Below are 25,464 nucleotides of genomic sequence, written 5' to 3' on the forward strand. Positions count from 1 at the left end.
TCTGTGGTGCTCGCAGGCTCCCTGGGAGTTCCTGGGCACCTCAGAATTAGGGTATTCCTCCCTAGGATGCTTAATAGCGTCTCTTTGTGCCTATCCTCCCAAGTGCCAGGCTGAAGCGAGCAGGGGCTTGGGAGAAGTCCTGCAGTGGGAAGGGGATGTCCTCCTGCTCTCGGCAGCTCGGAAAGTAGTTTCCCAGGTGTAGGACTCAGGAGTTTGCTGGGCTCTGCAGTCTTTTTATTTTCTGCTAGGTCCCCGGAGGCAGACGTTTCCACACCTCTTCCCCTTTTTCTTTTTTTGCTTTCAAGTATCTCTGCAGTTTTCTCTCTTCTTTTGAACGAATGTAAGTAACAGCTTGGCATTTTCCGTTGGCAGCTGGCCCTAAACCAAAGGTCAGCTGAACGATAGTCACGGTGGCATTTCCACATGCCAGCGTCCATCTGTGGAAACGCGCTTTGTGTCTGAAGCTGCAGGTTCCTGGGAATTTGAAACTAAATGCGCTTTGCCCTGAACAATTAAGCTGCATTTCAGAGCTGATTTACTTGCAGATGCTCCAGAAAACTCTTCCTGTAAATAATGTGTCCTCTGACCAAGGTCATAAATGCCAAGCAAAATAGCTGATCACTTTTTAAAGTTATCCTGCTCTTTGAATCAAGGACGTATTAATAATATAACGATCAGGATTACAAATCAAAGAGATTCACTAAATCAGACTGTAGTTGTCTCAGCAAAAAAAGAGAAGTGGATTGAAAATCTATTATTAAACCAGCTACAAGCATTGAATTAAAGAACACGGAGTTGTTATTATCTTTGTTTTGTTAGGATTATGTGTTCTTCTTGAAAGTGCAATGCATTTTACAGATAGAGCAAGGCTATAAATTTTGCTTTCCTAGGAATACTTGAATTAGATGCTGCTTGGCATCGTTGTTCCTGATTGAAGCATATATATTAAGCTAAAATCATTACAGACTTTTATTTTACAGTCTGTGTTGGACAATGCCAGTCACAAAGATCTTTGTGCTCCGTTTTGCAAGGAGCAATAAGGTGCTGCAGTCGTTTTTGTGGTGTCAGCCCTTTCTTCCTACAAACCAAGGTAGGAAGCCAGGTTTGCATCAGCCTGGGAAGGAGACCCAGTGCTCCAGAGCAGTCCCCCCTCTTTTGTCCTTCAAACCAAGCCCTGTTTGCAACACTGATGGGGTCTTTGGTTGAGTGTTAAGAGACTGCTGGTCCCTCCAGTCCCCGAGGCATTTGAGCTTTGTAGCACTAAGCAAAGGCATGGGCTTTCACAGGGTAAAATGGGGATGCTATTAGGTCAATACCATGCATGTTCACAAAAGCTGCTCAAAATAACTAAGAAGTGTACTGTGCATCTGCATTTATAGCTGTCTACCCATTATGGATGACCTTTCCATTTCAAGTGATCTTCCAAAAACCAGAGGGAGCTTTTTATAGAACTTATGAAAAAAATATATTGGAAGCAACAAAAAAACTGCCCCTCGCCCTGTGTCATGCATATATAGAAAGTCTCTTTCTGGCAAGGAACTAGCCTTCGAAAGACAAAGCAAAGACAAATCTTGCCACCTGGGTATTGGCAATTAGAGGCTTCTGCACCAGAGTATCCATCCTTGACCTTAGCTGATTTAGACTTTTAAATATCAGCCCCTGCGGTGGCAGAGGGCTACTTTCTGGACACAAATATGTGCATCTTGTTAAAAAGTGACTTTCAGGGAGTAGAGAGGGTGAAGGGATTATGGTGTATATCCTAGGTCCTGAGCCAGTGTTTGCAACCTTCCGTGATGGGGAAGGTCAAAATGGATGAATTTTTCCACACACCCACCCCCCCATCCTATTTTCCAAGATGTGTCAGGGCTTAAAATAGTTTGCTTTTTTGATATGTCCGTAGGAAACGGGAGACAGTTTGTAGATAACGTTTTTCATAGAGAAAATTTTTCCAGCATGAGTCACAATTTTTGTTAGTTGTGACTTTTTAAAGGATTTTTATCTCTACATTCTTGTCTGCTTTTCCTTCTTCCTACAGGACATTGTCTGTCATGATTTATAGCCACTTCATGATGCTGCCTACTGCCAAATATTCCCTGCAATTCACCTGACAAGAGGAAGGATTTTGTTGGAGAAGTTATTGCTCTGCCAAGTCAAAATTCCCATCCACCAAGAGCAGGCAGGGTCTGGTCCCACTTCTGTTCAGGTCAAGGTTTTTACTACTTCCGTCATGTTAACAGCCTCTTTCCTCTTTGGCAGTATGTTTTCCCAGAGAGGACCGTTAGCTGTATTGGTATACAGGATCTCTCTGAAAAAAAAAAAGTGCTCCAATGCACCCTTCTGCACAGCGTGATGTCTTCCCAGGGCCGGTGTGGAAACCTGCTGCATGTAGTCCCTATCTGTAGCAGCCTGCCTAGATCAGTGTGGCAAGTTTGGCTGCTCTGACACCTTTTTTCTTTTTTATTCTAAACACTTTTTGGCTTAGTCCTTCTGTGCAAACACACCGGGCTCTGCAAGGCACTCTGAGCTGCTGCAGTTTCAAGGAGGGTTTAGGGACCTAAGCTAATCTGTCTTCAGATGACTTTGGCCCAGACAGGAGGTGAGAGTTGACCAAATCCGTAATTAAGCTCCAAGCCCATGAGGCATTGCCCTTAAGAGCATCGTTTCTGAGTTATTCTGGCAGCAGCCAAGGGAACAGGGCAGGAGGACCATCATGAACAGATAAGAGGCTGGTGTAAGCTTTATTTGAGCAGGGGAAATGTGGGGCAGTGAAGCAGTCAGTGATGAAAGCTCCTCGCCTTCGTTCAGATGATGCATTTGATAGCATTGTGCAAGTCCTGTTTCCACTTCAAAAAGGGAACTGGGCTGCCCTTCAAGCTGAAAATGGAGCTTGCCTTCAGTGGTAGCAGCTCTAGGCTCCTGCTGAGCAATGAGGAAAGCCCATGCATACATGGTGTTTTCAGGTGAGGTTTTACAGTGTCTTCTCTTGTCTGTGGAGTGAGTAGAGGATGAAGAAAACCAGACTGCCGTCCCTCTGCACTTCTGAATATGTGGATGTTTCATCTTTGGATGCTAGAAATAGGAAGCATGACCTCTCCTGGGGGCATGCCATGTTGCGGCACGTGGCCTCTTACCTAGAAAAAAGGTTACCAGTGCTTTCTTACGGCTTAGACAGAGGTCTTTCCAAGTGCAGTTCCTTTCCCTGGAAGTATTGCTCTCCTTTTCCATAGTGATTGAATAGATCATAGAATCATAGAATTGTTAGGGTTAGAAGGGACCTTAAAGATCATCTCGTTCCAACCCCCTTGCCATGGGCAAGGACACCTCCCACTAGATCAGGTTGCTCAGAGCCCCATCCAACCTGGCCTTGAACACTTCCAGGGATGGGGCTTCCACCACCTCTCTGGGCAACCTGTTCCAGTGTCTCACCACCCTCATGGTGAAGAACTTCTTCTCAACGTCCAATCTGAATCGACCCATCTCTAGTTTTAATCCATTCCCTCTAGTCCTACCATTACCCGACATCCTAAAAAGTCCCTCACCAGCTTTCTTGTAGGCCCCCTTAAGATGCTGGTAGGCCACTATAAGGTCTCCTCAGAGCCTTCTTTTCTCCAGACTGAACAACCCCAATTCTCTCAGTCTGTCTTCATAGGAGAGGTGCTCCAACCCTCTGATCATCCTTGTGGCCCTTCTCTGGACACGTTCCAGCACATCCATATCCCTCTTGTAGTAGGGGCTCCAGAATTGGATGCAGTAAATGTCAATTAGATGTCATCTCCCTGCGTTTCTGCATTCCCAGTTATTCTCAAACAGTGCAGAGATGTGATTTAACATGTGAACTAGGTATAGCTCAGCAGTTAGAGGAGGTGACTCCTTAAACATTCGTATAGTTCTGGGCAAAGTAGGAATATAGCTTACGCTGCTGTAGTGCTGCTCCTCTGATGTTTGAAGCAAGCACACTGACTCATGAGGTGCGAGGTGTAGTGCTAGCCTTCTGACCTGGAGATGCAGGAAGCAATCATTGCCATCGCTCAAGGCTGCATGAAGGATTAGAAAAATCTTCCCAGGCACACTCAAGTATTTCAGTGTCTAATTGCAAGCCTCTGAAGAACATCCCATTAGAGCAGCTTATTAAAAGCAACAAACGAGGCTTTCATTTATCATGACTCCAAGACTTCAACTTATAACTCTCAAAAGCCGCAGCTATATACAGCAGAGCCTCTCTGAGATCTATCTAGCCACTAGAAATGTAGTTTAATTCTGAATGCTCTCTGGGTCATCTGCAGACTTGTGGTAAATTAATTACATTGATTGCAGGCACAGTTGTTGGGGCCCATCATATATATACATTTCATTAACAAAGCATGTAGCCCAGGGTTTGAAATGATGCCAAGGGTGTTGATAAGTCCTCCTAGCACAGGTTTATTAAAGTTAGCTCTCTGGACAGTTGAGTTTGCAAACCACACAGGCATTGCAGGGGTCACCTTTGCCAGAACTGGAGGAGCGTCAGCTTTGTGTGCCTACCGAAAGCGGTAGAGTTGGTCTAGCCAAGAAGCAGGGCGGTGCCAGTAGGCCACGGAGGTCCAGGAGGTGCCACTGCAGCTCCAGGCTCCTCTGCGTTGTCTCTGCCCATCTGCAGCCCTTTACTTGAAGCCAGGGCTCAAAGCAGAAGTCACACCTTGTTTCAAGCCAGCTTGGCTTTTGGAGACGCAGCCCCCTCAGCGCCTCATTCTTTCCCAGCGAAGGAGATTTAACACTGCAGGTGTTCTCTCAATAACCTTCACCGTTCTGTTGACGTGTCATCAGTTAACCTGCAGCAGATTGGAGGGGCTCCTGACTGCCCGCTGGAGTCAGGGGCAGCCCCCACAAGCACTCCTCATAGTCTGCTGGTTGATTCAGTGAGGCCGGAGGAGACTGTGCAGATAATTTTGATGTATACGGTGCTCAGTTCAACTCTGACTGCTCCCCGACACAGGTCAGCTTGCTGGCTGAAGATCTTAAAACCCCGGAGAGGCCTGGGCGTATTTCATTGCGTGGCAATCTCTTATCCTGCCACAGCATTTGATCTTGTCTGGAAAGCATTTCATTTCAGCTCCTCAGTTTCTAGACCGAGAAAGCCTTGCATGGAGCAAGGAGACAGGGAAACTGCCCCTCCTAGAAGCCATCGGCACCCAAACACTGTGGCCATGAGGGCACAGCAGGTTTGCTGGAGCTTAACATCCAGCTTTATTTGCCTTGGTATTTTTATATTCTGAAGTTTATCTGCCAAATCAAGCCATCCAGACATCCTTTTAACATAAGCAGTAATAAATTTTCCTTTATCCTAACTCTTCAAGCCAGGTAGTCCATTGACTTACCTATCCAAGTGCACCTGGAACTAGAAAGTGAACTTTGTTGTCTGCTGATCCAGTTCAGTTTGTTTCCAAGAGCTTTAGACTTCCCCTGATGTTATACCTCAGAGAATGTTGACCCTAAGCGCACAGAGTGATGTGACGGGTGTGCAGGTGGCTGCATTGAGGCATATTTCCCTTGCATTTGAGCATTTTTTTCCTCCCCATAGAGGGAACAAGTGAGTTCTGAAGCACTCTGCATTCAGTGCAGGGAACTGATTTTGTCTTGGAGCAGACCAGTGGCTGATGAGGTGCCCAAAGAGTTGTCTTTGTTTAGGCAAACAGCAAACTCTTTTCATTTTAGGGAAGTGGTTGCTTTTCAGATTGTTTCAAAAACCGTGACTTTGCATGCTGATCGGCGTGGGAAGGTCTGGTGGCAACAACTCTTAGAAAATTCCTGAGGGGAGAGGGCCTCCAAGCTAAAATGTAAGCTAAGTCACCACAGCCACAGTGATCTTCCGGAGACGAACCAATTCCCTGTGCTTAAATCCTCTGAGGTTAAACCCAGAAAATGGCAAATTTGACTCAAAAAATATAATGCTTGGGTTCCCTTTGTTTGGTTTTGGACCTCTGGTGTTAACTTGGATCAACGGAGAGGTTTAGTGAAGGCTAAGCTGCTCCCATATTACTATGACTGCACAAGCTGGGGCATTATGAAAATACAAAATATTGTCAATTATAGTAAAAAAATACTGGCATCACTGTTTAGAAAATGTTAGCAAGTTGTTTTGCTGATGCAAAGGGAGCTTAGAGAGCCATTCTTCACCAGTTCTAATTTAAGTAAGCACATAATCCAGTATATAATTCTGTAAATCATTGCATGCCTGAAGTTATTTTGCATCATAATTTAAGGCGGTGCAGTTGCAGAATGTTAATTTTGTCTAAATAGGCTACTTCAATGTGTTCAGGCATTGTAAGTTGTACTTTATAAAAGTCTGATGGGCACAATTTTTTTTTTCCAAGAATGACATGTTATGATGATTTGAGCAGAAATGATGAGTGAGATCTTCAGCTGACTTTAACCAGAGTATGTCTGCACCACTGGGCTCCTGCTTGTATATCACACTGAAGTTCTTCCTGTTGTTTCTTCTGCACTGTGTTCTTTTTCAGGATGAATTACCTTAATAGATTTGGTAACAGAAAAAATGTCCGTGCAAGTCCTCTGACAAGGAGAAGGGGCAATTACTGAGCTGCAGCCAGCCTCGGGTTACGGACTGATGCCAGGAAAACCCATACTCGGGTTAGACTAGAGTAATGGTGTGGTGGCTTTCAGAAGCAAGCTATGGACACACACAGTGCCTTTCAGCTCGACAAGTTTTGGGTTTATTTAGGCTGAATGCTCTCACTCGACTCATAAGGTCCTGCTTCTGCAGATGCGTAATGCATGTGCAAAGCTTCACTGATACCAGGAGACCCAGAAAGGGCTGTATGAGTTACGTACATGCATAAGGGTCTGCAAAAGCGGGGGTCACATTCATCCAGTGCTTTTTTTTTTTAAAGGAAATTGTAACTGTACCGCACACACGCTTGTGGAAAAAGTCACTTTCCCTGCTCCAAGGCAGGTGCTTAAGTTTAAGCACATGGGTGGCCCCATTAATCCTAACAGTGGTACTCAAGTACGGGAAGCACATGGTTAATTGCTTTGCAGGACCAGGATCTACATGGTCTCCCCAAGGTGTTTTTTCCCAACAGTAGCACATGCCATGAAGTTCTTGCAGCCCAAGGTGTTAAGATCCAAATAATAATTGCAATAAGAAGGAAGAAGTGCATATAAAAATGTTCCAAATGTATTTGCACCTTGCCAGGGCGGTGGGATTATTCCTTATCCTGGGCCTTTTTGTTTGCTTTTCAGTTGCTGCGATCATGGCTGTGGGTGGGCTTCTTCTCTCCGTGCTGTTGCCTATCCGAGCCTAACATGGTCAGTGTTCCCACCCGTGCTAGCTCCTATTTCGTGTCCTCCCTCCATGTTTTCTGTGCACAGTCTGCCTCTCCCTCCCTTTCTTGTATTGGCCTGGAAATCGCTTTCTCATCCAACCTCTGCACCGAGCTTGTCTCTCTCAGCAACTGGAAATAGCGTGCCCCGAAGCAGAGTGTGTCTCCAGGAAGAGCAGGGGTCCCAGGGAAAAAAAAAACCTGATATGTAATGCTGTGATCGATCCGGACACCACACCAGCAATGTCATGTGTCATAATAAAATATCACGTGTGCTGGACACTTCATCAAGTTCTGCCTCTTGTCACCAAAAAGGGCCGGGGGAGGTAATTTGCCCCCAGAAAGAAGGCAGGGAGCAGGCAGGAGTGGAAAGGTATTTAGTGGCATGTAACGTGCATGTCAGTGAAACGAACTGTATGTCATCGACATACATGTCCATGTATGACATACACAGCAATGACATGATGCTGTTTGCCAACGATATGCTCCAGCAGTGTTGGACATATCTCTGTGAGAGCTGCGTGTCCGTGCTGCATGCTCCCCCATCTGCCACCATCTGGGCTGCCTCACCAGTTCCTGCTCTCTTGTACTCTCCCCTCTGTTCTAACTTACCAAAAGAGAGGTGATTTTAATTTCTGTTGGTTTGACTGGACGCGAGTTGAGGTGCTCCCTGAAGGGAATGCATTTTAGGTCTCTGAATCAGCTGCAATCTGTGCAGGCAGAGATCTTCCTAAGCCTCCTAGGAGACTCATGGAATCACCATCCCCATCAGATAGCTGCTTGAGACCACAGGAGTGCTGAGACATCCCGCGTGTGTTGTTAAACTGTGAAGGTTTTGCAGCATAGCTGGGCAAGAGGTGTGAAACTCTTCTACTGTGTTTTCTGGGGGGATGCTGAGGCTTTGTATGGTGGTAGCTGGGTCATGGTGCAGTCCCTGCCTGCGGGGCACAGCAGTCACCAGGGTGGACTGGTTTTGGGTCCTCTAGTGCTGTATGTTGGCTCTGACAGAGGCCTGAACCAGGGAGGAGTTTGCAAATGCAAATCCCGAAGGCCCTAAAGCAGGAGGCACTTTTTTTTTTCCCTGTGGGAGTGTTTTTAAGTTGTTCTTTGTGACTTTTGAGTGCTTAAGAGCAGTGTTAGTAAGCAAAGCTGCTCAGCTCAAAGTGTTTGGCTGCAAAATGCCCTTTTGGTACATGTGTTTGTTCCTGCAAGCCACCGATTTGGCAATGATTGCACTAAAAGAAAACCTCTTGGTTCTTCTGTTGTCTGTCGCACCTGTGCCACCAGTGCCCAAGCAGTCCCTCGCTGGGAGTCATGCTTCAAATGTCCTCAGCAAGGCCCCCAACTAGAGAGTGGCAGTAATGGAAAAGTACTTCTCAGAGGAGGCTGGGAATGGACTGGATGGCTGTGAAGAAGAAAGACACATAGGGAAAATTTGGCTGACTTTGAAAACACCCTCTTCAGGTTTCCTCCTAAGCTGCGGAGAGACTAATGTGGCAGCAAGCTGGGAGGGGGAAATGGGAAAAGTGACTTGAAGGCACAGGCGCTGTCAGCTGTGCTATGGCAAGGCACGACAACCTCTTTAGAGAGATTTATGGAGATCACTTCAGAGAGAGCTTCCTGCGAGAGGGGGAAACGGTATCTTGTTTAAATTATTTTTAATTGTTCTGGTGGTGGTTTAGGAAAGCAGGGAGTCATTCAGTGTGAAGTCAAGGAAAAACTAAAGGCTAAAAATACCACCACTGGAATTGTGAAACTTCCTTTGTAAGGCGTCCAAGTTAATCGAGGTCAAAGGTAGGATTGCGCTGTGTAGAGGGGGGCAGCAGTGGCTGGGAAAGCAGCTGAGAAGTCGATGAGCCTGCAACCCTTAGGAAGGGAACCTGCCCTGGTTCCTCTCAGGCCAGTCCTCTGGTGGATCTGTGAACTGAGACGAAGGTCTTAGCTTGTCATGTCAAGACCTTTTACTGCTCTTTTGATCCTGTTCTCCAAATTATAGGGCTTTGAGAGTAGATAGAGGAGTTGAATGAGTCAGATTCCTAGCCTACATGGGTTGCTCCAAGTTACTCCAGGTGAAAAATTTGGTCCAGTGCAATGGAAGTAACTCACTACAGACATCAAAAAAGCAGGAGGAAAGCGAACAGAAAAATGGGAAACAAATTCCAGTATAAAAGCTGTTAGTTTTACACTAATCCTTTGAGTATTCTATGGTTTTGTGATACTGAATATATTCTAGGACTGCAAGCAGCAAAGGCGAACGTTGAACATGGACCAACATCACTAGAGGTAGACTTTTGCCCCTGGTTCTCAGTATCAGTGTTGTTATTGTTTATCCAGGATGAAACTATTGTCTAAACAAGTTATTGTCTCCACACATGAGCTGAGGCGACAGGATCTTGGCTAGATGGATGGATCCGTGTTTGTTTGTTCCTCCGGGTGGAACACAGTCCTGCCTTGTAACACGTATGCAGCCTTATTGCTTTAACATCTTGGAATAAATAGTCTGAAATGAGAACTTACCCCATGTAAGCAACAACCTTGCAGTTCTCCAGACCTCCTGTAAAATGACAGCTCGAGATGGGTTGGATGCATTCCTCAAAGTTGATTTGTTGTAAAAGATGTGCTTCTGAGTGAAGATCTCACCCCTGAAAAGCAAGTGGCATTTTGTCTCTGTTTCAGAGAAGCGCACAGAGTTCATTTATCTCCTATTTAGGAGATTAAATACATGTATAAATCTCTGCAGGACTGGGATGGGAGATTGCATGCTGCTTCAGGGCACAAGCCATTCGATGGTACTGACTGCACCTAGTGAGGTGAGGTCCCTTTCCTCATCGGGGATGTCTAAATGCTGTCCCCATGTGCATTTCTAGTAATACCTTGTCTGTGTGCTGAAATGCTTTGGCCTGTGCCTGTAAAAAAAAATACATAAAGACTCTCCTACATCACTGCTTAGGGCTTGGATGTCCAAGGTCCAGCTACATAGTCCCCTGACTGTGGCCTGGCTGGGTTGTGACTAGAGTGGTAGCCCCAGCTGGGGAGACGGAAACTCCTTCCCTTGGTCATTCTGTGGTTTTGGGGGATGCCTCAGGTGGCTGAGGGGCTGCAAACCACCCAGCAAGGGCACCCCGAAGCACAAGGTCACATGCAAAGTATCTCCCATCGGTCCAGGGAGAGCAAGCATCTTCCTGCCTCGTTTCTTGAAGGATTTTTCTCCGTGAATTGGCTTCTGCTATGAGAGGCAGTGGGCATTGCTTTCCCAGCTGGATTCTTCATCTTTCTACCTGTCCGTTTTATATTTTATAAACCTATATAGGGATCATTTTACAACTTCACTTTTATAATCTGCCCCATAAATATTTTACAAGCTGCCTGCCAATCTGCAAGTAGTTTTTAAATAAGACATGATGCCTTAAGAATATTTAAAGTCTTCACTTTTTTTTCCTCTGATACTTTTATTGAAAAACACAGAGCCGTGCAAGGAAGACATCTGCTTTCTAGATACAGAAACTGGGACAAATCCACAACAGGAGTAAATGAGTTGAGATTCAGGTGTGCTGCTGAATTATGTTAACTCTTTGGCTGAGTGTCTCCAGCTCAGTGGGAGAGGAAGCGAGCATCACAATCTTTATGCTTTTGCTGTATGTCATATAGAAAATATATAGGAAATCTATGGTTTGTACAGTGACAATAAACTAGAGAATGAGTCTTCCATCAGGAGGCTTTTGACTCACAGATTTTCCAATAAATGTTAAGAGCAAATGCAAGTGCAGAAATGGATTATTTTGCAAACAAGAGGGAGCTTTTTCTGCCCCCAAAATATATTGCAAAGCCACGATATTTAGATACTTTTACCTGCCAGTAAGATTCACGTAGTGAATCAGGACTGTTAACCTGAAAGAGCAGATTTTTGTTGGATTTAGTTGGGGAAGAAAGGAGGAAAAAACCGCTTGTGTGTGTTATTTAAAGCATCTGAAGGTCAAGAAGGGAAGAAGTGCAGTTTAGCCCCAGTCGGTGTGTACATGGCACGTTTCTCTGGGTAGTTTAAGAAAGCGAGCATGTGAAGGGCACAAGTGATCGCAACAGGCAGGTTTTGCAGTAATTTTTGTTAGTGATGCCCAACTGTTGCTTGACAGTCGCAGTCCACTAGCTGCCATTTCACTTTGGCATGTCCTGTCGAGGCTTGTTTTAACGATGCATTGAGGGTCCCAGAGCCAGATTTTGTAGGCTAATGTGACGAGCTGCTGTATGTGTTACTCAGCTTGAGAGAGGAGGACAGCCAGAGCCAACTGGTTTGCATTGGCCCTTTGAGTGCGTCCCTAGGCAGTAAAACATGGACCGTTGTGCATCAAGGTGTACATGGATCACTGGACGCAAGCGATGGCATGTTCCCCATTTCTCTTTCCTCCCTCTTCAGGGTCGAAGAATCAGGAGGTGCAGGTAGTGAAAAGGATAATGTTAGAAAAGCTTTTTTATAGGTGAAGTGCTCCAAGCCTGAGGAAGAGATGAGGGCATTTGCTCTGAAAGGTGAACAGAAGAAATCTTGTATATGTGCATTTGGTAGAAGGATGAATTGAAACTTTTGTGTATTTTTAAGAGGAAAATTGAGTTATATGGCTGAATCCAGAAAATCACTTTTGCAGAAAGCTGCTGTAACTTTTGGCAACTTGCAGCAAAAAAAGTTGGGGTTGCCAGAAGTGGGAATTGATGCTGATATTCATATCTCTAGTTTATATACTTAAAGAGGGGGAGGCAGTATGACGAAGAAGGAGAAGAATGCATTTTCACCCAAAGATTGTGAACACTAAAATGCACTTTGAAATGACTCTTACTCCCAGGGTCTCCGCGTACACCTAGTGCTCAGTTTTTGAGTTAAGTAGGCAGGATCCCATCTCAGGAAATGGCACTGCTGCTGCTAGAGCAAGGTGATGAGCATCGGCAGGCAGACAACTGAGCCATGTCTCCAGGCACCTCATTGCTGCTCTCGTGGAGCATGATGGTCTCGGTTTGGTCGCTGCTGCTGAAAATGCACCCTGCATGGATAACCTGGCTGTTTATCAAGTGTGACCTGTTTATCTCCCTGCCTGTGCCCCTGGACAGTCCCCTGTCAGCCTCCCCCCTTGTCTTCTGCACCTTGTCTCAATCCATTCCCCTGCACTTGCACAACCTTTGCAGTCTTTTTTTTCCTCCTCTTTGCTTGGCACAGGTCTCCCCTTCTCCCCAAGGTAAGCTTATGTGCCTGCTCCCCTTCCCCAGAGTAACCCTGGGAGCTCACGTTGCTTTTCCTCTCCTCGACCCTCTGGTGTCCAGCTCTGCTGGGGCCAGCTCAGCTGTGGTGCGTGCCTCCCCTCGTACTGGGGCTTTTGTTTGTAGTCATGATAGTTTCACAAATCCAGTGCCAAAATTCTATAGCCAAAAGGCTGCTTGGCCCCTTGCAACTAGGCAGACAGCAGTTCCCTGTAATAGGACTTCATGCTGAGGGCATGTTTCATGCAGATGCCTATTACTGCCTCCTCCTAATTGCAGTTTTGTTTCTGCTAATCATATGCTCCTCCTTGCTGTGAATGATGCTGGAGTTCTCACATCTCCCTGTCTCAAAAATCATGGGCAATAGAAGAGAAGGCTCCAAGTTTCTTGGCTTTAAGGGGCTTCTTGGTAACCTGAGGCTTTCTTCGAGGTGTGCCAGTTGGCGATCCCGTTGTGCGCTGGCTGGTTTGCAGGTGTTGGTTTCAGGTTTTTCACTCTACCAAGCAGTGTCGCTCTGTCTCATGTGCATGCAGTTTGCTTTAAGGATGATCTAGTTCCTGTATCCAGTTATCATGTCAGGCTCTTGGAAAGACTGGCATATATATGTGCATCATACATACCTCATCCCATACTTTTAAACGTGTGTAAATATATGTGTGTATATAGCAGTTCTCCTTGCCTATGCAGTTACCCTATAGCTTCCTAAGTGGTTGTCTAAGTGAAGCAGGTCTCAGAGATGCCACCAACGCAGCCAATTAATACTAATGCAGTAACATCACCTAGAGAACCAGCAAGAAGGATGAGGGACGAGTCAGGCTCATAGGAGAATGCCCTGGGGGAGGCGCGACTCCCATATGGCTGCGGTTGCAACTCCATGGTGGGATTCAGCATCCTTGCACTGCCTGGTGCTAACATGGGAGCAAGACAGGTCAGGAAGTGGCTGTGTGCCTTCTTCCATCTTTATTGCTGCTGGGCAGAGGGGATTGCATGAATGGTAGCTACCTCGGGACAGGAGATGTGCAGGAAACCCCATCAGAGCCGGGAATACACAGAAGACCCTTGAAGGCAGTGAGGCAACAGGTTTTGAGGTTTTTTAACCCATCATTTTGCATGTGTATAAGGTGTTAATGTTTACACAAGGCTGTTTTCTAAAGTATGAAAATTTAAAGCTGTGCAAGTGCCCAAATGAAAATTTAAAGTTGTACAAATACCCAGTGGATGAAGGGGAGCATACAATACATACAACATGGTGCCTGCAAAAGCTCTGCAGTCCACGAGATCTTGCCTCTGCAATTCTACTATTTCATCCCATTCCCCTTCCATCGTCCTTCCTGTTCTTGCTTTTTTTTTTTTGTCTTAATAATAGCTAAATTACATGTATTTTAGAGTGGAGTTTTTCAGAAACATCTGTGGGATTTGGAAGCACAAGTCCAATTCAAAATTAGTGGGCCTTGGGCCCTGACTCCCGTCAGGGAAATTGCAAGTAGTTTGATGAGCTAAAACTGGGACAGCAGCAATACAGCCGCTAGAGAGGCTGGATTCGTTGCTGCTCTGTGTTTTTGTGTTTTGTGTGATTTGAAGTAAAGAGCAGGGTTCTACCATACCAGAGACAAAAATGCCCATTTGTTTTTTTTCAGGCGATGTGGCTATAGCAAGGCTAAACAAGATCCAGAAGAAGAAAAGATGCATTTTCATAATGGCCACAGTGAGTAAAGATCAAATACGCGTATATGTTTTTGGCTCTCTGTAGTAACGAGAAATACAAGTGAGAGGTTGTTTTTTTTAAAAAACAAAAACAAAAAAACAACAAAAAACCCAAAACCAAAAAACCCCAAAATATCTGGTTTTGCTGGTCATTCACAGAAGAATTCAGTTTGTTCTGTTATTCGTAAGTCCCCATCTGCCCCTGCTCCAGTCCCTGTGGAGGACTGAAATTTTCAATAGTCCTTATTTGTGCCCAGCTATTCACACCTGTACGTTTGCAGCAGATCTCTCGAGCAAGCCTGTTCTGTTCCTCTGTCTTTGCTGTGTGACCCAAGGTGGTATTAATTTTGCTTGTCCGGCACATAACAACTCCACATTTTTGTGGTCTGGATGCCGCAGTCCAGAATACCTGATTGAAACTCTTGGTCCACCCCAGCCAGCTGTGAGGACCGATCTCACAGCTACTCTTTGCCTTGGGTGCTTCTGCAGGGGTGTGAGGAGTAACACCTACTTCTTGCTCCTAGGAAACTTTCAGAAATTCTATGTTAATGCCCTTATATACAAAAAAACTCTGTGGTGATGCTAGTAAGTACATTTCATGGTTACTATCAGTCCTTCCATACATCCAAAGCCAGTGTTTGAAAAGCCTGCCTTCATCAAGTGCTGTGGGATCTGGAGATGTATAACAGCGAGGTGCCTTTTGGGGTGGAAAAGGCAAACACATCTCGAGTGAAAGTCAAATTTCCATTAGTGCTATGTAATGAAGGCAGCAGGAAGCAAATCAATTAAGAGCCACAGTGTAACGTAGCTGTCTTATTAGACTGATGAGCTGTTCTTTATGCGAGTAGCCTTAATGATTGTCAAAACAAACTTATAATATGGATAATGAAAATACTTTTCCCCCCCCCCCCTCAAGTCCTGGAGAAAAAGCCTGCTATTGATTTTGTTTATACTGGTACAACCCACAGGCTTTGTACTGCAAATATTCCATTCATTGAAATCTCAGTAACTCCATCTGAAATAATGTGGCCGATTGATTAGCTAATATGTGACTCTTAGGGCATAATTTATTGCAGCTTTCCATCAACCCCTATCCATCCAATTTGCTTTGCAAGTTGTTCGCTTAACATTTTGCTTTTTGTACTTTTCCTCCTGGCGTACCCTTTCCACATCCAGAAAAGGGATCCTTTTGCACCAGACCTTGAACCAGCCCATTACGCAGCAGGAGAGGAATTTTTAGCTCTGCATTGTTCCAGCTGAGCACTATTGTGTACTTTTCTAAATACGATGAAGTTGCACATATGTTGCATATAAACTAAATGTCATTTTCCAAGAATGCTATTCATTTTTCCAATAGAAATAGGTTTCCCTGCTGCAGTGTTTTCCAGCAGAGTGCAAGGGACAGGAGCAGGTATTGCCCATCCTCTGTCATGCCATGTGCTGGTAACACTCTTTAATTTGTGTTTGCAGTTAAGCTGCCTGGAGTCAGAACTTACATTGACCCCCACACCTATGAGGACCCTAATCAAGCTGTCCACGAGTTTGCTAAGGAAATCGAAGCTTCGTGCATAACCATTGAAAGAGTTATTGGAGCTGGTACGGAAATGCATTTCATGACCCTCAGCAGCATGGAGGGTTGGCTTTCTTAACATGAGAGATCTGGGAAGGGCCGTGATTTGTGCTGTTAAGTACGCTGCAAGTGATGGGGAGCATGTTCCAGCTGGAGTTTGGGACAAACCTGTCATTGACTGTGGTTTTGAAATTCAGGGACTGAACTGAAGACGGCAGAAAATGGTCACATTTGGACGAGGCTGAGTTATTCCAACAGGTGCTAAGGGAAATGAGTCACTTAATTTTCAGGTTCTTTTCACCATTTTAACTTTTTTCTCCTCCCCCATTACGGTCAGTCTCAAATCAAAAATTAAGAATGAGAAGTCATCTGGTAGAGAAAAAAAGCACAACCCAAAGTGTAAAGCTTTTAACTTCCTTGGTTAAAAGAAGAAACTCCCATTTTCTTTCCACTTAAGCTGCTTGTTTGGACTTGTGTCCAACCTTAGGAATATTTTCTTTCCTCTGAAATTGTGGTTTTGGAGGTAATTTAGTGTTCACCAGAAAAAAAGAAAAAAAATCCATTTGGGTTACTTTTTTAAAAAGGTGGCCATAAAATTGGAAAGGGTTTATAGTCTATAAAAGTATATGTTGCTGTGAAAGGCTAACAGCATACCGTCTATTTAACTTACCAAAGGAAGGTTAAGAAGCAAGTGGCTTGTGTTTTACAGCTATCTACACTGGGCGATAATATAGGATGTGACAGGACTCTTTCATCTAGTAGACAAAAACGTGAAATAAAGAAAAAGCTCAATGGAATACAGAGCATGGCTCTTTACATATAGGAAGATTACATTTTTCTTCCCAGTTTTCTTGTGCTTATGAATTACTTGGCTTGTGGTACGCTGGCTATTTGCGATGGTGATCACTGTGATGTTCAGCTTTCCACATCCATGAATGCAGGACAGCCCTACGTGCTTTTGATCAGCTATCTATAGGGGCTGGACTGCATGCCATAGATGGACACGCGCATGCATTCCCTGGATGTGCTGTGATCCCGTTCTTTCTGATTTTTCTCTGAAGGTGAATTTGGAGAAGTCTGCAGTGGGCGGCTGAAGCTGCAGGGAAAGCGCGAGCTTCCAGTGGCCATCAAAACCCTGAAGGTGGGCTACACAGAGAAACAGAGGCGAGATTTCTTGGGAGAAGCAAGCATCATGGGGCAGTTCGACCACCCCAACATCATCCACCTGGAAGGCGTCGTCACAAAAAGTAGGTACAAGTTGCTGTGGACTGCTATCTTTGAACTCTGGCTGATGGGAGAGTTGGTTGGGGGGGGGAAGACTTGGGTAACTCATGTTTTGACTGTGGCTTTCATAATTTCTCAAAATACAGTGAACTCCCCTTGCCAAAAATGGCACACTTTATAGGTCCAGCCAGGAACAGATTCCCCAACATTGTAAAGGGGGTTTGTGCCTAAAGGATTTTGGCATTCTTCCAGCTCGAATAGATAGATAATGGCTAAAATGATAAAAAACTTCAACTCCCTCTGCAAACCTTGCCTTACCTAGGCATAATATGTGTGGGCTAAGAGAACACCCCTCTTCAAAGTTCCAAAATTAAATGAGACAGAAATAGGAGATGATATGCCTGGCCAGCCTCAGGCAGTGAGTGGGTGATGGAGACGGCAGTAAGCCAGGGATGTCTGAGTGCCAGTGGAGTGTGCTGCCTGACTTCTGCTGTGCAAGTAGTTCAGCCTGCAAAATGCAAGAGCATTTTGAATACAGTGATGCCGAGCCACCCGCTAAGTTTTTCGAGCAGGCTCGCTTCTTATTCCTGCCTTTATTTGTTTACTTTTGAAACCACATGAGCCCCAGGGTGAGCAAAGATGTGCCAAGAAGTTGGAAGTGATTTCCCTGGCAGGGAAACGGGGAGGATTTTGCTACCAAGAGTCTTAAAAAAAAAAACCAAAAACCCACAACCCCTGATGATTTCCAGCCATCATATTTCGAGAAACCGCTGAAGCAAAGCCCACAGGAGGATAGTGCTGAGCCTTGTGATCACTCACACGGGATGTGAGCAAGGACAGAAGTTAGCTGAGGTTTTGATTTCCAGAAGCAGGGAAGAAGAACAGGAGTGTAGCTGAAGACGACAGGACTGTGTAAAACCACAATTAAGGCGAGCTCCATCTGGGGAGCTCATGATGGCCATGGTAGTGGTTGACCCTGGTGCTGGCATATAGATTATGAGAGGGGTTGAGGGTTTGGGGAAAATGTGAAATGGCTGGCAAAACATCCCAGCACAAGAGTTACCAGGATCTACTCAGTTAGCAAAATAACCTTCCGTAACTTTCACAGCCCAGTTCTTCTCCAGATTACTGGATTCACTAAAGATAAGGGCAGAGGAAGGGATGAGACATCCAGATGTCCCCGACCCAAGCCTCTCCAGCTGTTGGTGCAGTGCTGACGCTGTGGGAAAGGTGCAGCAGTGTTATTACTCTTCCATTTAAAAGTCTTGGAGGATCTACATTATTTGCATCAAGGATTTTTTTTGTTGAAGACAACTTCTCCTTTATTTTAAGATATATTGTAAGTGTTCTGGGAAGTTTTTGCTAGCTGAAGAAGCACCAGCCTCACAAGCATGAACGGCTGTCTCCCTTCTTGTCTTCATGGTTGGTAATGTCAGAGCTTTAGCTACTACTGTTCCAATACTGGTGTTTGGGTCCATGTGGCTGCTGTTAGTACCACTTGTCATTCTTCAAAAGCAGCGTCTCCAAAATTAGTTCTTTTTCAGGGCTGCAGCAGAGAAAGTACAGAGATGCTAGCTGTTTGTCCTGTTTGTACCCTTATAACCTTCTCAAAATCAATGCTATTTTGCAATCAGCAACCTTTTCTTGCATTTTTCCTTGAAATTGCATTTCCTAAAACTTTTAAGAAAAGAAAAAAAATAAGCAAGGTAGGTTTCTCCCAAAAAATGGAATAAATATCAAAATCTCACCTTGTGTTAGCCCTTAATACATAGAAGCTCCCATTTCTAGCCCTGCAGGGATGTGGGATATTGGACAGGAAGCGAGTGACGATCATACATCCATAAAAGCTGCTGCTGACACAGGCTTGAGTCTTTCTGGGTGCCGTGTCCTCAGGGAATGGGTGGGAATCCCACTTTTGGCAAGGATGCGCCTCCCTAGTGAGCTGCCTTTTATATAAAGTGGATGCCTGCTCCAAAGGGTGTGGAAATGCTGGGAGCTTTTCTTCTAAATTGGATGTGGAGCAGCTGGAGTTTGGATGGATGCAGGGGGGTACATGCACCCTGAGCTCCCCGTTAGCTCAGTAAATGCTTGTTTACCGCACTCAAAATTTTTTCTGTCGGGCATCTGGAGCATCTTCCAGCTTTTTTTGTTTTCTTTTAAATGGACCAAAACAACCCTTATGACTCCCAAACTATGCTGCAATCTCAAAGTATGGTTTAACTTCTTTTTTCCTTCAGTATTTCAGTCATTGGCTTATCATAGATTCAGATCTTTAGGGTAAAATGTCTTTGCTGCATCATGATTTACTTTGGAAGTAAATTAAGTTAAACTGAACTAGGCCATTTTTAATTCTGAATGAGAATATCCGCACGGGGCCTAATACCATTTAACTAATCTAGCTCAAACGCACACCTTAGTTAATTTGGATTAATCGTCTTCATTGTCCACATGCGCACAAGCCGTTAGCTATTTCTGCTGTACAAAGGTAATGACTGTCCTGTTTTCATTCGCATCCCGTTCGGTTGCGCTGACGGTGTGCACATTGTGTTAGTACATTGGTATGAATGACATCTACACACATCTTATGGCCCTGTAACGCCAATGGGAGGGAGCCCTGCTGACATGGAGAGTCAGCCTAGTGCTTTAGAAGGGCCAGTGTTTACTTTTAACATACTTTGGTGAAAGTTACTCTATTTGTGTCTTTATTTCAGTGCTCTTGGATATGGGACTAATTTATTCCACGATTACTGTGAACTTGCAGCAGTCAGATAATGAAACACAAGTGCCAGAAATCTTACTTTCTTTTCTCTGATGGCAACCAAAGGCGGGAGTCGGGAGGAGGTCCCCCAGGGTGGTAGCGTAACGAGACGCCAGTCTTGCAGCAACGCTTCCTTGAAGTGTCAGAGATAAGGGACCCCATGCAACAGTCGGGGGTTTAGTGCTTAAAAACAACAGATTTTTAAAAAATTTAGTATACCTGGGATTTTCCATCCCTGTGTAGTCACTGACGTGTTTGCCAACCTATGGCAATGTAAACTGAGATCTCTCCTCCCTCCTGCACGCAGACCACGTCTGTAGACAGACGGCTGTCATCCTTGAAGATGGGGCCTGTTATTTCCTTTGTGACTGAAAGATATTTTTGATGGCTCCGAGGTGCATTTCTCATCAAAACTAATACTTTTGGCAAGCTTCAGGCTGAGGCAGTAGCTGTGGTATTAACTTAAAAGAATCGCAGCAGCGCAGGTCCCTCATGCCGCAAAGGTAGTATCTGCACAACAATGAGTGTTTTGATTGACAAGTTCACAATTACTTTTATTATGTAGCTAATTAAGCACTAAATTAGGCAAATAGTTAAGGTAATGGGAAAGTGGGAAGATTAAGACCAATCTAAATGGCAGAACATGCACCGATTTTTAGGAGCATTTACCTTCATGCGCATGTTACAACACATGGCAGCTCTCGTTGATCATTTCTATGAAAGACGTTTATAATGCACTTTACAAATAATTGACAGCTCCTCTTTTGTCTGTGCTTCATGCTAGCTAATGGAAATTGATTTAAATAAAAAATAATTTGCATGTTCTTATAAGATTTCATTGAATTTACAAGGGCTGGAGCACACCACATTAATTATTGCTATGTCATTGTGGCAAGCTAGCGAGAAATTAGATATAAAAACTGAGCAAAACCTATGTATAATTACCATTAAAATGACTCGGGCATGAAAATTAATCAAATGGATTTGGAAAAACATTATTATTCCTGTCAACAATAGGAGACCAGGTCTTTTGTTAAGAACTTTTATTTTGATTTCCACTCGCAATCTTTACATACTTAACTCGCTTTTGTTCTGCAGCATAAATATTCCTTTTCTTACTTCCAGATGTGTTTACAAGGGTAGTCACGTGGGATTACTTGAATTACAAAGCATGTAATCTCATCCTTTCCTGTGTTGGTGGCTACCAAGCTCGGATAAATACTTCAGATCATCCTGATTGCTCTTGTTGGGCTCCTGTTGTTACATTAGGGTGTTGAAAATATAGGGAAGAGTCCAAAGAGATCACTGTGTGCAATTTGGCCTCTGCAAGCTTCCAGCTTCTTCATGGAGATGAGGAGAAGGTTGTGCATGGGTTCAGCTTGCAACCTCTTCTTCAAACATCTAAACACTCTAGGGCTTGGTACCCCACCCATAATATGGGATTACTTTTTCAGCCCTTCCTCCTCGATTCCCCTATTTCTACATACATTCTGTCAAAAACTGTTGTCATCCTGCTGGGACAGCAGTGTCTAAGTGTAGATTTACTGTTGCATGACTGCATATTCACATTCAGATGCATTATGAAAAGACTTTATTATTATGCATGTTTTTTAAATAAATTGCTAACAAACTCATGCACTTTTTTTTTCCAGGCAAACCAGTAATGATAGTGACTGAATACATGGAAAACGGTTCTCTGGATACGTTTTTAAAGGTAATACTTAGATGCTTTTTCCAGGGGGACTTTGGTTAAAGTTTGGGTTCTTTGCAGATGGTTAATATCAGTGGAAATGTTTGGTGGGTGCTGGTCCAGCTGTTGATGCTGACTGGAGGCAGGAGTAGCTCAGTTGTCTGTTTGATCTATATTTATACAGCATCATGAAGGACCTGGTTCGTGCATTGATACAAACAGATAAGAATAAATTGGAGGATATTATGTTTATTTTAGCAGGCAGTCTGCTGCATGGAAATGATTAACTTACCCTGCAAAATTTGGTGTGTTTCCAGAGCACATCCACACTGCATCACGGCAAACCCCAGACTTGTCGGAGTTTTTCCACAAGACGTAAGAGCTAGAGAAGGGAGCATAGGGGAAATGCTTAGAAATGCAGAGTGGGAACATGGGGAAGAGCCCCTACCCCCAAATATTTACACGTGGACCTCTGCAGGCAGGATTTCCATGCAACTTGGTGCAATTCACTTGGCTGATTCAGAGACAGCCCACCCCGGTGCCTTTATACACATAACTACATGTGTTCACTCCCAGTCTCAGTCTCTTTATCAGTCACCAGTGGAAATAGCTTGCTCCTTGATCTCCAGTTAAAAGAACTACATTTCCTTAGCTTTGTCTCTGGAGATCCTAATCCAAACAGTGAAACTTTGAAAAGCTTTGTGGTCAGAGCATGAGAGTAATGAATTATTAATTTCCCTGTTTTTACTCCCTGGAGACTTGCATTTTTATTCATGCACAGGCAATGCTGAGGGTGCGGAGACTCTCAGCTGATCAAATGTCTCCTTCCTTTTGCAGAAGAATGATGGGCAGTTCACGGTCATTCAGCTGGTTGGGATGCTGCGAGGCATCGCATCAGGAATGAAGTACCTGTCTGACATGGGTTATGTACACAGAGATCTGGCTGCCAGGAATATCCTAATCAACAGCAACTTAGTCTGCAAGGTGTCAGACTTCGGCCTCTCCAGAGTCCTAGAAGATGACCCCGAAGCAGCGTACACAACCAGGGTGAGCTATGAAGATACTGAACTGACTGAGCTCAAGAAAAATGTATTTCCTGCCACATTTTGGTGTTCTGGCTCTCTAGCAAAGAGGTTTCTACAAATGCAGAGTCTCTAAACTGTGCGTGAGGGTTTGGCCAGGTGTTACTTATTAATCATTATCAGATTAATTTTGTAAATGCCTGTAACTTTGTAATGGGGATGGCCAAATAAGGCAGAACTTAACTAATAACTTAAGTTCATGTTGGGCACCTGAGTCAAATAGCAAACTTTGCAAAGGTGCTGTGCTCCCAGCTCTATTCTGTTCTCTTTGGTGAATATCAAAGGGAGGAAAGAGCAAGAACTTTGCTTAGGCATCCATGCAGAGATGTAAGCCATGGTCTTCTGGACAATTTGCACCTTTTAAAACATTGGTAAGCATGTAACGCCTGTTGCAAATGACACATATTGCCCTCAACATTACCCTGTTGAGGGTAATTTCCCCCAGCCTGAGAAAGAGCTGCTCCAGCCTCAGTGCTCTGCCCCTTTCCATCCTTGATCCATCCTTTCAGGGCATCAGCCCACCCATCCCAGTGCGAGGCCACATGGCCCCAGTGCTGCGGAGAAGGGCTGGGCAGGACCCATCCTCAGCAGCACAGGCTTGGAGAGAGCCTCGATATTCATGGCAGTAATTGACATGCCTGGACGTGTCCCATTAGTGTGTTTTTCCAAGGGTATTGTTTTACGGGTGGTGGGAGCTCTCTGGGTCACATTCCCAGTTCCCGCGGAGATCTGGGAAAGACCTTTCAGCTCTTGGCAGTCATGGCCCTGCGACGGGACTCGATGCACGGCTGGACCGGAGCCTCCCTGCAGGCTGGAGGGCTCTTGGCCAGCCCTGCTGCGGCTGCAACGTGCTGCCATGTGCTAATTGGCACTGCTGAGAATCTGGCTCCTCACTTAAGGCATGTGCTGATAAGCCTGTGAATAAATAATTATTGGAAGAAGGGACTTTTTTAAATTTGCTTTGAAAATGTGTTCCAAGTTCTACCTTTTTCCAATAACAAACACTGTTAGGGGGCATTCAGGGAGACTTTCCAATATTTAGCTCAACATTGAGAGGAAGGGACTTCACAGTAAAATCTATTTTGATACAAATCAAGGGAGACATCTCTTTAAACCCAATGAGAAAAGTATTCCTTAATCCAAACTCTCCTTTCCGTCCCCTCTTCCTTCTCAGAGCTGGTCTGAAGTTTGATTTCTAAAATAGTAGAAAGGGAAAAAGGAAACAGCAAAGCACATTTGACAGCTGTGGCATCATTTTCAGTCCCACAGCAGAGGCCAAGCAGGCTGGTCTTTGCACACAGAGATTTCTCTGCCCGATCTGCAGGATCAGGACCGCATTTTTAAAAAAAAAAAAAAAAGGGCATTACTCCCACAGCAATTTGCATGAAGCCCTCATTAGATCAAAGTCTTCCTCGGCTTCAGAGCTGTCTGTTCCTCCCCCGCTCATTCTCAGAAACGGAGGAACTGTATTCCCCTACCAACCCGTGCAACATAATTGAGATGTTGATCCTATACATGTCCCAGCATTCAAACAGCATTCAAACAACAAACCTTCAGGACAGCCAATTAGTAGGCAGCCTACAAATGCTTATGGGCTGAGATAATGTGGAAAGGGGCCCCATGCTGTCAAACAGATTTACTTTAAAATTCGATGTCTCTTTCCAGAGAGAAAATAACATCCCTCGGTGCTCTAAGAAATGCTGTTTTGTCCTCTTTTGCATGTTCTCTGCCCTCCTCTGCAATCTGTTTTTTGGGTTATTTTTTTCCTTTTCTTTTCCTTCTAGGGAGGGAAGATCCCCATCCGATGGACAGCACCTGAAGCAATCGCCTTCCGCAAATTCACATCGGCCAGCGATGTCTGGAGCTACGGCATTGTGATGTGGGAGGTGATGTCCTACGGCGAGAGGCCTTACTGGGAAATGACAAACCAAGATGTAAGCACGTGCAAGAGCTGCCGCGTGAGGGGACTTTGAGGGCTCAGCGTTCATTCTGCAATCAGAGAGGCAGGATAGGGACAAGAGGAGGAGAGCCGCTGTAAAAATGGCTTTGCTTGCCCATGCCAGACAAAAATGATTCTCCTGTTTGATGCTCTTTTTTGCAGCAGCAGCAGCCCAGAACAGGCTGTGCACAGAGGGAAATGTGTCTGCACAGAGGCAAGCCTGTTTCCCCCAGCAGACCACTGGAGCTTCACTAATGCTGTTAGAGCTGGAGCCTGTCCCTCCTCTGCTTAATGACAAAGGTCTGCCAGGGGATAGATGCTGATAACTGGCAGCATTTCAATTGTGTCTTTAAACCCCTGCTGCCACGTAAAGCAGAAACTCAAGAGAGTCATGGTAGGGGCTTTGTTTACCTGCACAAAAGCTGGGGGATTTGATCTAGTGACAGCAGTCCAGAGAGCTGCATCTCGGTTGCCCTTGCATTGCTGATCTCAAGAGCATAGTTTTGCTCCTGTTGTGAACATCTTGTAAGTCTGTGCTAATGCAAGCTCTCGTGGTTCGTTTGTACAGCACCCTTTAAGTTGTGTCCCCTTCCTCCTGGGCCCCAGTGCCCCCTTGAGTCTCTGACCTCAAGGCCACCCTCTGAAGGATCCCCAGGGAGATGCCAGGGGACACTGTCCTCCTCCAGCTTTGATCTGCGGCTCTGATCCCAGCCTGTGTAAGGGTCTCTTGATCCTACTGCAGGGCTACCTCCTACCCTGAGCTCACCATAAACATCTGTCCTTGTCTAAAGCTAAAATAAATTTAAGCCTGGGGTTGCCAGATTTTCTAGGCCGCTCCTTCCTCTTCACGCCTCTGAAAACCGTGACATGTGGAGGTCTTGGAGGATGCGGGCTAGTGCATGAGGTCGGGGGCACCATGAGTTATGTGGGGCCCCCA

The 25,464-nt window shown here is 45.0% G+C and overlaps 1 protein-coding gene across 18 annotated transcripts in view; it reads left to right on the forward strand.

Annotated features, from left to right (window-relative positions):
- The window catches only part of EPHA5 (EPH receptor A5), a 267,350-nt gene that overhangs the window by 222,193 nt on the left and 19,693 nt on the right, over positions 1-25,464 (forward strand). For all 18 annotated transcript variants that reach the window (XM_054202306.1, XM_054202301.1, XM_054202310.1 and 15 more), the window contains 6 exons: positions 14,198-14,265; positions 15,735-15,860; positions 16,896-17,081; positions 21,469-21,530; positions 22,344-22,553; positions 24,373-24,522. In XM_054202306.1, coding sequence (XP_054058281.1) covers positions 14,198-14,265; positions 15,735-15,860; positions 16,896-17,081; positions 21,469-21,530; positions 22,344-22,553; positions 24,373-24,522 — 802 coding nt within the window. The remainder of the gene's footprint in view (positions 1-14,197; positions 14,266-15,734; positions 15,861-16,895; positions 17,082-21,468; positions 21,531-22,343; positions 22,554-24,372; positions 24,523-25,464) is intronic.

The sequence above is a fragment of the Rissa tridactyla genome, chromosome 5 (assembly GCF_028500815.1).
Source record: "Rissa tridactyla isolate bRisTri1 chromosome 5, bRisTri1.patW.cur.20221130, whole genome shotgun sequence".
In the NCBI taxonomy this organism is placed as follows: domain Eukaryota; kingdom Metazoa; phylum Chordata; class Aves; order Charadriiformes; family Laridae; genus Rissa; species Rissa tridactyla.